The sequence below is a fragment of the Calonectris borealis genome, chromosome 7 (genome assembly GCF_964195595.1).
Source record: "Calonectris borealis chromosome 7, bCalBor7.hap1.2, whole genome shotgun sequence".
In the NCBI taxonomy this organism is placed as follows: Eukaryota; Metazoa; Chordata; class Aves; order Procellariiformes; family Procellariidae; genus Calonectris; species Calonectris borealis.
The window spans coordinates 17899077-17909975 of NC_134318.1; the positions used below are offsets into that span (position 1 = coordinate 17899077).

Genomic DNA, 10899 nt, shown 5'->3' on the forward strand with positions numbered 1-10899 from the left:
GAGGAGTATGCAGGAACTAAGATTTTTTACATTGTTACTGAAATCACATTAGTTATCACTCAGTGATTAAAATATTTTTTTCATTTTAAGATTACTGGTTTTCTGGTTTCCTCTTCTTCTAATAGTCTTCTGTCCATGTCATAACTCAAAATTCATCCTGACAGTGGGACAATGGTACTACGTGGAATGTGTGGAAGTACAATATATACATACAGACCCTACACATCATTGATAGGTTTGTTACTGGAAAATGGATAGTAAAACCAACTACATTTTACATGTGTTATGTGGCCAAAACATTTGTGCTCGTATAAAATAAAACCGCATAAAATAAAACTGTTATTTTGGATTGCTAACAAGTTATTTGTAAGGATGAGTGTAACATGTGGCTTCATAGAAAGAATGGGACCTTCACTTCTGTGCGAGGCTGACTTTACTGGCAAGTAGGTGCGTACTGCTCCTTCTGCCTTGGAGAATTTTGCCCTGCCTGTCAGAGTGGTCACCCTCTGTGCCATGCTACTATTTATATTATAAGAATCCTGAGGAAATTATGGTAGTGTGAGGTTTTCAGATGCTTATTATTTGATTTATGTTAACGTTTGTTTCTGATTAATTTTCTGTGATGAAGACACTTAGGCTAAGGCTTGAGACGAGCATTTCCAGTGTGTTCCAGAAGCAGCGGTGATATTGTTTGTCGAAAAAATTTTAAAAGATAAGTTTAAATACCGACCATTTAGTCTGTTTCATTATAGGATGGATCAGGAATTCTACAGGAGACACAGCATATCTGAGGCTAAAGATGAAAACAGCTCATCTAAGACATTGTCAGCAGCAGCACGGAGGTCATTCTTCAGAAGAAAGCATAAACACAAGCGAAGTGGTTCCAAAGATGGAAAGGATTTACTGGCTCTTGATACAATCAGTACAGACTCAATTCCTTTCTTGGATGGCAAGTACCTTTGCTATACTTGGGAAGGGGTTGCCTTTCCCTCTCTTTCATTTTTAAACAGCTGCAGCATGATGCAACGAATAATGTTGCTTTCTGGTTGGTCTGAATACAAATCGTGATTATATGTCCCATCTCGTACATTACTTTTAATAACAAAATTTTGTATTAAATAACAAGCCAGAGTGTAGTTTATTCCTAGATCTGTTAGCATTAATGTTTCATTTGCAGAGGGAGATCACTTTTTGATGCATGGTTTTGATCTTCCTTTCAACTATTTAATTTCTGTCCAGGTCACTTAATTTAAACAGAAATCCTGGGCACCACTCAAAAATCTTCACTTCTGTTTCTTCACTCCTCTACAAAAATTATGTTGGTTACAATGCTTACTTCCGTAGAAGAGCTCAACAAACCAAACCAGAGAAACCAAATACTGTGTCTTATTTACACTTTTAGGAAAAAATAGGAAAGATTGGTTTTAAAGTTTGGGTAAGGGTGAGTGGGGAGAAGCACCAGGTTCAATTAGAAAAACATCTATTTTAAGCTGTCAAGTGGAGAAAATTGCAATAATGCCTAGTGAGCATTTTTTGTGTTTGTCAAGGCCCTTATCCCTTGGAAACAAGTTGTTTTCATAATTACTGTTAGGGTGCTTCTGCTTATCTGAAGAATGCCAGGAAAATAATTTATATTTTTGTAAGTAAATCTTCTGTGTGTGTAGATTCTGCAAGTCTGGCATATCAGCGTGTGCAGAAAGTGGACTGTACCTCTCCTAGGCCTGTCCTTATTCTAGGACCTTTACTTGATGCTGTGAAAGACATGTTGGTCAAAGAATCCCCTGGAAAATTTTGCAGATGTCCTCTTGGTAAGTATGCAAATATAAGCAATTTATTCTGGCTTAGAATACATGATAGTAACATCTCTATAAGTGAACTAAATGGTAGCGCAAACATGGGAAAAAAACCAAGAATCTGAATTTGCAGACACTGTTTTGTTAACCTTGTTCTGTGCCTAAGGAATAGTAACGAAAGTGGATCTCTTCTGGTTCTGTGAAACAGAGGTTATGAAAGCTTCCCAACAAGCCATTGAACGGGGTGTGAAGGATTGTCTGTTTATCGATTATAAACGGAGGAGTGGACATTTTGATGTGACAACTGTAGCTTCAATAAAAGAGATAACAGAAAAGGCGAGTCACTTTCAGTGCTGTAGTTCTTTGTACAGTTTGCAATATATGGTCGTACTGTGTTGGGGGGGTGGAAATTATGTTAGTGTTGTCCTCCTCTAAGGCATTCAGAGAACTGTTCCCCAGGCCGCCGAGTAAATTGAAAATTACTTCACTTTGGCATGTAACTCTTTAAAGATTATTTTATGAAGCTCACCTTGTGGAAACTAGGAATGTCCGTGTTCTTTTACAGTATTATTACAAAAAGTTAGAAATTATTTTCATAGATTCCACCCCCTACCCTCCAAACAAGGATTTAGGTTTTTTAACTATTCCATTTAATGCAGTCATCTAGAACATAAACATCATAATAATCCTAGAGACAGATGTTAATTCAAATCTGCACATTGCTTATAGTTTTCTGTCAAATCACACAGAAAGTCTTATTACTTTAATGCTTGTGTTTGCTTATGACTTCTGAAAGAGAAAATGAACATGAATATTTAAATTTGGAAAAAATGTATTGCATATATTTCAGTATGAGTTTTCATTTCATTAGTTCTTCAAATACTTTTATTTCTATCAATGCATGCTTTCGATACTATGAATGGAATTTTTTGCAGTTTTTCATCTGTGTTTCATTATAAATCCCTTAGGTACAAATTGCTCAGTAGCCCCAAAATGCTAAATGTGTAGCAAAATTCTGTAGGATTGCTATGATTTAAGTAGGGGAAGAAATGGGGAAATTTGCATGTGTGCTTGTGCTCTTTAACTGAATGGGTGTTTTGCATTTACATTTGATCTTAGGATTGTCATTGTCTGCTTGACATCGCTCCTCATGCCATCGAACGGCTCCACAGTGTTCATATCTACCCTATTGTAATTTTTATTCGCTACAAAAATGCTAAACAAATCAAGTAAGTCTGTGAGGGGGATAGTTCAGGGATGTTTATTTTCGCTTAAAATAAGCTTGTTACCTTTATTGTTTCTTTCATCCTAGTCATCTTAAATCTCTTTAAAATGTGGAACTTAATCCTCATAAAAGCCGCTGTGAGGTAAATGGTCTTAACTTCATTTCGGTTGCGTGACAATTAAGTGAATCTTTCAAAGAAATCAAACAATGTAGACTAAACTGTATGTACTGCAGGAGGCACTCAGATCTTTCCTACTCACCTTTGTATTAATCCATAAGACAGATGTGGGTGAGATCCATTGAGGATTAAGTGGTGACCATGACAAAGGGCTATTCTTCATCTTCTCAGCGGGGCCAAGTGTGTGGATGCAGTGCCAATTGGTTTGTAACCTCAGCTTTCCCACCTTCATTCTCCAGTGAAATCAGCAAGGGAAGTCCCCTTTTGCCATGGAGTATATAGTCTTCTTGGGCTGTGCTCTTTCAGTAATTGGGAATTTCCTGCTCAAATATAGCCAGGAACAGAACATGGGAGTTAGAAACCCCAGTCCCTCCCCTAATGTTTGAGTAAACCTTCACACATTTTGATAGATTGATTTGGCAAGAAGTGACATAATCTCCCAACCTAAGTATTAAGAAACAGTTTTGTTGAAAGATCTTGTGCCATCTTCATTTTGAAAGTTGAAGACTTGTTATATTCTTGATCTGTGGTAAATTTGATGACTATCTATTTAATAAAGAAGATAAGTATCACCACTTTCAAGTAGAAGCAAGATATAAAGCAGTGTGGTGTATTTCATTACCACTGTAGGATTATGCACTTGAATGATAAATGGAACTGTCATGTCTTGAGCCCCTTTGGAAATGGAATGGTGACCATTACAGCTATTTCCTTTTTTTGGAAACTGACAGAGAGCGATTGAACTAGACAAGCAAGGATTTCTAGCAGTCCTCAAAATCAGATGCAGTAGCACGTTGTCTCTGCCTGTTATGAGCACCAAAGGTTTCTCCAAACAGCCTTTTTGATATAGCACAGGTTCTATTGGCATTTTCTGAAATGCTGCACAGCAGTGATAGGTTAGTTTAGTAGTGATTTTTTTTATTTATAAAATAAAATTGTGCTTCTTTTCTCAGTGCTATGAGAAACTGTGCTTATATTGTTTCAGTACCTATCTATATGACCTTACTAGTTGATTATAAATTCTGCTTCCTTTTAAACAGAATCCCCTACTGGGAACTCTGAGTCAGATTTGGAGGAGAGAGTTACAAGCCTTGATCGGAAATCAAATTTTTTTTTTTTATCATTTGCATTTCTCTATTTTTTTTTCTTATTTTATTTCCAACAGCTTTTATAATAGAAACAGTCATCTCAAAAATGTGTCATATATAAGATGATGTAGAAATATTCTATTTGCTTAATGCTTGATACTTCAAGCCCTTAAAAGAGCGGTACTTGAGCCCAGCTTTGTGTAGGGAGTACTGGAGTGTATAAGAGAGGATGATCTGATTCACATGAACTGGAAAAAATTATATTCTTTCTCCTTCAACCCCCTTCCAATCTCTGAGACTTTAAAGGAATACTGTCTTGGTCTCATAGCAAATAAATTTGTTAGCACTGAAATGATCCTGATGACTATGCTGATACTGCTGAAACACAGTAGATGGCACTCTATGCACAGGATTATGTTTGCAAATTAATTAGCCTTTCACATTCACCCAACTGGAGGTAATAATTTCAACTCCATTTAAAAAAAAAAATTCTCTTATACAAGTTTTTTCTTTTTTTCTTTCTTTTTTTGCAGAGAGCAAAAAGACCCAATCTTCCTGAGGGACAAAGTTACACAAAAACATTCCAAAGAACAGTTTGAGACAGCTCAAAAAATAGAACAAGAGTATAGCAAGTACTTTACAGGTTAGTATTTAATCAACATTTCACTAGGAACACAGTGGCAATTTAATCCATTTACACTGTAATTAAAAAGATCCTATGTTCCTTCAAAGAGCACGTTTTTTTTTTTTTCATTCTCCCTTCCCTTTTGCAAACTCATGCTCTGGTGTTTTATTTTACCAGGAGAGGAAATCTCAAAATACAAGTACTATCCCTTGCTTTTACATGTTTTTGTTTTAGCATGTTATGAATCTTATGACCTAAAGAGATTCTAAAAATGTTTTATTACAAGCCAGTAGTATTGGAAGTATATGCAAGATAATTTGACGTGGTGTTGTCAGTTTTATACCATGTAAAGGATATAAGTTGGTTTGTAATTGTAAAAATCAAACAAAACAAACCCAAACAAAACAGCAACAACAAAACCGCCTGTAGTGTAAATTAATGAATGATTTGTGAGAAATACTTTAAATCTTTCAAGAAAGGAAAAACATTGTCCAAGGTTTCTTGAGCATGCATTGTAATTTGGAATAATTAAATTCAACTTCAGAGGCCTTTTTAACATCAGAAAGTATATTATATGAATCTTGCATTGTAGTTAATACTGTATTTTCACCAGAGAAAGAAAACTGTGTTTGAAGACTGTCTCTGCTTATTTCAGTGTATATTTCCATGTGGTTCCACATATATTCAAAAGAGTGGGGATAAAATTCTAGCCATCTTGATGTGAATGGCAACAAAACTTAAAAAGAAAAAACCAAAACAAACCCAAAAAACCACCACTATAAACCAGCCCAAACTCAACTTTTCATCCCCCAAACAATGGGATTCTTAGAGAAATATTTTGAGGCATACCTGCCAAGTGCAGGGTGGGGAAGAGGGATGTATTTAGTACAGAGCTATCTCGGCACATCCTGAGAGAAGCTGCACATTCTCAACAAAATCAGTTACCTGGTATGCAATCATCATACAAATGTTCATTTAAATCGTATGTACTAAAGCTTCTCAGAACTTGACATGCGCATGGCCAGGTTGCATCACCACGTTATCTTCTGCTCCTTGTTAAGTCATTTGTTGCATTTTAATTTCACCCCGATAGTGAAAGTAGCACTCAGTCCAAGAGAGTCCTATGTGTATCTTCTCACATGCCCTGTGGGAAGGGCCTCCCTCTTTAGTGCCAAGTATAGTGGACTCCAGCTGTCATCAACACTTCCAGATGCTGGTAGTCAGAGAGGATTGGTGTTCAAACTGCATTGACATTTAAGCTCGATGAAATTGTAAGAAGCCTGTAGATAGGTATGTTGGACATGGTAGCTTCCTCATGAAGCTATATGACACACTCTTTCAGACCTGAGCTCTGAGACTACTTCATGAAGTTCATTTTTTTACTAATGTCTCTTTCAAGTTGGCTTTGTTTCCTGTACCAAGCTGTGAGTACGGTGTGTAATCTGAATCACCTCCTCACTGCCATTTGTCACCTTTCATAGACCTTGTCGGTTACTGCATTCTGTATCGAAACTCACCTGACATCATTAACTGTAGTATATACTGCAGAGTCAAGTAATATTTTACGTGAGATCAAATTCTCTCTTTTCAAAATGGAAATTATACCTTAAGCCTTATAAGACTTTCCACATCTTTCCAGCGTTAGTGGTAGCTGAGGCCAGAGGCTTTGCTGACATATTTCTCAAGTCATGAAGTTCCTCACTTTTTTTAAGTCTTAAAGCTAATACATTCTCCTCTCCTGCGCCAGTGTTGGCATTTTACTTTCTATGACTGTTATGTTTAGCAAGGGTAGAATGCAAGGTGTTCATTTATCTTTTGAATTGATTTTCAGGGGGTTGCTTGCTCTTGGCCTTTTGTTCCTTCAATGTAGTTGACAATAAGAATTGGAGTAGCAACCGCCGCTGTTTTATTTAGCTCAATGATCTGGGAGCTGCCTCATAATTTACTTCTAATATTTGTAAATAGTGCCTAGTTGCTACAGCTATAGTCTCTATGTATATTACCACATAAATATAAAACTCTTAACACCACATGCTGAACAGAGAAGGTTTATTATAGCAGGTTCTGACCATCTTTAGACTTAAACTTTGCCACCTGATGCCTCTGAAAATAGTACATGGAGGCTTCTAACAAAACAGTTGTCTTAGTAGATTATAGCCATCAGTTCTGCGACTTCCCTGGGCTGTTTCAAGAGTTAGCAGAAGAAACTGTATATTGAATGCTTGACCTCTTTGCTCTGTTTATTCTTTTTCGTGTTTTAATAGAGTCATGCATCTGCCAAATATTGAATTGAGTAGATTAATTCTGATCTGTTGATAAACACTTTGCAGAAAAATGCAGAAGACTGCTCTTTGTAACTAGTCATAACTGTTAGTTCCAGTCTCATTCGTGGGGGGGTTTCTTTTTCTCCAGGCATTGTCCAGGGAGGAGCCCTTTCAAGCATTTGCACTCAGATTATGACAACTGTCGATCAAGAACAAAACAAAGTCCTGTGGATCCCAGCTGGCCCGCTGTAGATTTATTTCGCTGTGAAACTACTTTGCAGATGTAAATAACCAACTAACTTTCTATCCAACAGACTCTGTCCATTTCTGTCTTTGTAAAGATATCCGTAAGTGATTTCTGTTTCATGAAGGGGAATGATAACACTGACCACACGAGGACCCGACGAGGCATGTGGGAATGGGTAGATCACTTCACCGAGCTTGTCTCTTACATCGTACGTGTACACGTGCCAGGTTGTCACGAGGGGTTGCGACCTGCGTGTACTTGTCCATGAGTAATGAATTTAACAATGCTGCAAAACCCTGTAGAATGTCAAGTTTACAAAAACCTTTTCAAAGTATTTGGTTGATGCCGTTTACTTGAATGTCTTTTTGTTTTGTTTTGTTTTGTTTTTACTCTGTGTCCTTTCACCTAATGAGGTAACTCTCCAAAACGGAGTGAAATTTCTGAATATGAGTGAATGGTTTGTGCGCAATGTGACTCTTAGTTGCAATTTTGACCATTTCTAAGCACATTGTTGACTTGACAACCAGGTAATAACGTGGGATTGAATCGGTACGTCTTGGGAGTAAGCTCAGAAGGAAGTACACTCCTCTACAGGGCAGACCACTGTTTGTATCCTGTCAGCGCTTGTCTGTCAAAGATATCGTTTCTTGTTTTATGCATGATTCTAATATTTAAACGTCATAATATATCTGAACAATCCAAGCTTAATGTGTGTTGAGAAATAATAATTTTTGGTTGTTGGGCCTGGATTAAGTACTGGTGGGGAAGAGTCATAAGCTAGGCCTAGCATGCTGTGTTCTGTCACTTTTAGATACTGTAAATACGGAAAGCTTATGTCGGTGCAATTTTGCAGGGTAATTCTTAAGCTTTGTACTTCAGTGTGTAGCATTCACATAGATTGTTTTTATTTAAGAGCAGCCACAGTTTTAGGGCTTTGATTAAAAGCCTTTAGAAAGGTACTAAATTGTTAGTGTTTTCACTGTCAAAAAATAAGTGATCGTTTAGTTTTGGTTGCAATATTTACTTACCTGTTGTACCAAACTCCATTGTATCAGTTCCCTTTTCGTTTTTTGCACTTCTGACTGTGTTCCTAACACAGGTTTTGTACCTGTCTCTTCTGTCTCTTGTGCCATGTTTCTTGGGTACTGTATTTTAATTGTTTAAAATATCATTTGAGTAGAACTGCTTCTCGGTCACTGTTCCTAACATTTCATTATGTAGGGTTTCTAGTTTTACACTACAGGCTGTAGTTTTGCTTCTCTTTGCAGCTTTTTTAATTAAAAAAAGGGATTCTTCTTGCACAGTTCTTCAAAGAAAGATCTGGTCCTAAATTTAAATTCTGTTTTACAGAGGCTATTTTATAGTTCAAAATACTTCATATAGTATTTATATAGTTATATACTATATAGAGAGAGTATTTTGAACTATAATTCGTATTTTATATAGTATTATACCATACTATTATAATACTATATATATATAAAAATTAAAAAATAGGAAATGGTATGGATGAATTACTAGTCAAAGTACTTCTCATGGTGAGGGACAGCAGTTGTTTTTGTTTATCTCATTTTTTGTTTGTTTGTTTTTTAAAGTATGAGGTCAGAGTAGACTCCAGTGGTACAACTGAAACAGACAGGTACTGTTCTGACATGGATTTTCTGTACTAAAATGAAAATGTCACTTTGTATCAAAAAAAAAAAAAAGTTCAAGAAACTGATTACTAAATAAAGGTCAATTTCTATAACTTGACTTGTGTGTAAAAGGCACGTACAGCTAATGTTTTCCTTGGCTTTATTTAGTTGAGTCCTCATATAAGGACTTATTTTCTGGCTAAAATTGGCACATATAGGTTCAAGTGCCCACCTTGAGAGGAACAAGTTTCGGGTTTGTTTTTTTGCCTAGCCTTGCGTATGTAAATACCAAAGACGTTCAAAAACTGCAGGGCACAAGAAGTGAGATGTTGGTTTGTGTCAACATATTTTTAACATTCTGGCCCAGTGGTGTTAAGGATTTCAAGTGGAAATACAATTGATTGGATGCTTTAACTGGAGAATGAGTCTATCACTGTTATTTTCAAGAGGGCGTCACTGGAAACCAGGGAAAACCTACTAGGCAAAAACATGAATCATGAGCTTAAAGGCACACTGTAGAGTTCTGTGCCTCAGTTTTTACATTTCAGACAGACCAGCCTCTTCTGTTCATTGAGTTATCTGAGAGCTTAGGGAAGGTAATTATTGTGTATTAACTTTTCTGCTTCATCAGTTACTTTATTCTCAGATGTCAAATAGTCAACTTCACCATGAACCGGATTGATGGATGGTCAGCCTTCTTGTAATCTGCTTACCTACTAATAGCCTGTCATAAGACAGGGCTTGCATCTTACCTGCTTTTCTTAAAAAAAAAACCACCATGGTGCCATCTTCTAATAGAGGACAAAGAAAATGAGGATAGGCAGGTTCTGGCAGGTCAGTAACAGCCATACCTTGCATGTCTTCTGATCACAAGGAAGTAGAATTGAAGTCTTGGTTAAACACTAGAAAGATTCCTTTAGCTCAGATCAAGAGTTTCCTGATACACCATTTTATTTTATAATATTATATGCTGGAGCTAGATTTGGCCATTATGCTGAACAGAGTAACTTTGTCCAGGTGTTTAAGTAAAGAATATAGTTCTGTGGGTATTTTAAAAATAGTTTAAAAGTAATATAGCTAGACAACAAAAGTCTGAAAATTTCACCTTCATACTCATAAGCTACCATGCAGCACGTATGGCTGCAGCTAAGGAGTTAGCTAGAAATCAGCATCTTTTAACTTCATTTCTCCATAGCTGAACTGACATAAAATGGCTGAACATACTGCAGCCCATACCTATGATCTGTTGTTAATATGTTCACAAGCATCTACTTGCTTTCAAGCCTTTGCATTCTGTTCACATTGACCTGAATTGCAGGGCAAGTGTTTGCCCGATCCAGAATTACACTCTGACAGCTGCCAACCTCTCCACCTCAGACAAGGGTCCTTTTTCAGTGTCTGGTAAATTTGGAGGCCGTATCATAATCCCTTTCAGTGAATGCAAACATTGTCTTAAGCAGTCTTGAACGGCTTTCTTATATGCATCTGGGATGGATGCATGGTTGAAGTACCATGCATTGTAATCTTTTCTCTTATTCCTTTGGTTGCTTTTAAAGAGATTATTTTTTTCAATCTTAATTCTGTGTCATTTTGCTTAGAAAATGTCTGGTAGCAAACTTTTTAACTATTAAATTTGACTTCTTTCTCTCTTAGTATTCAAAGAGATGCTTTTGCTAGCACAGCCCAAATGATCAAATGATGCGAGCCTGAATCCAAAACCCAGGTAAATAGGGGATCCTATTACTTAAGTGTAAACATACTAGCTTAATTTGGGATTGTTCAACTCCATTTTAACAAACAATTCCTTACAAGCTTTTGTAAAAATGCTTGTTTATTACATTATAA

General features: G+C 36.6%; 1 protein-coding gene across 1 annotated transcript in view; it reads left to right on the forward strand.

Annotated features, from left to right (window-relative positions):
* Positions 1-8378, forward strand: part of DLG5 (discs large MAGUK scaffold protein 5) — a 115213-nt gene extending 106835 nt beyond the window's left edge. The window contains exons 28-33 of the mRNA XM_075154385.1: positions 753-949; positions 1665-1808; positions 2002-2129; positions 2913-3022; positions 4818-4927; positions 7322-8378. Of these exons, the coding sequence (XP_075010486.1) occupies positions 753-949; positions 1665-1808; positions 2002-2129; positions 2913-3022; positions 4818-4927; positions 7322-7425 (793 nt within the window). The 3' untranslated portion in view covers positions 7426-8378. The remainder of the gene's footprint in view (positions 1-752; positions 950-1664; positions 1809-2001; positions 2130-2912; positions 3023-4817; positions 4928-7321) is intronic.
* The last annotated feature ends 2521 nt before the right edge of the window (positions 8379-10899 follow it).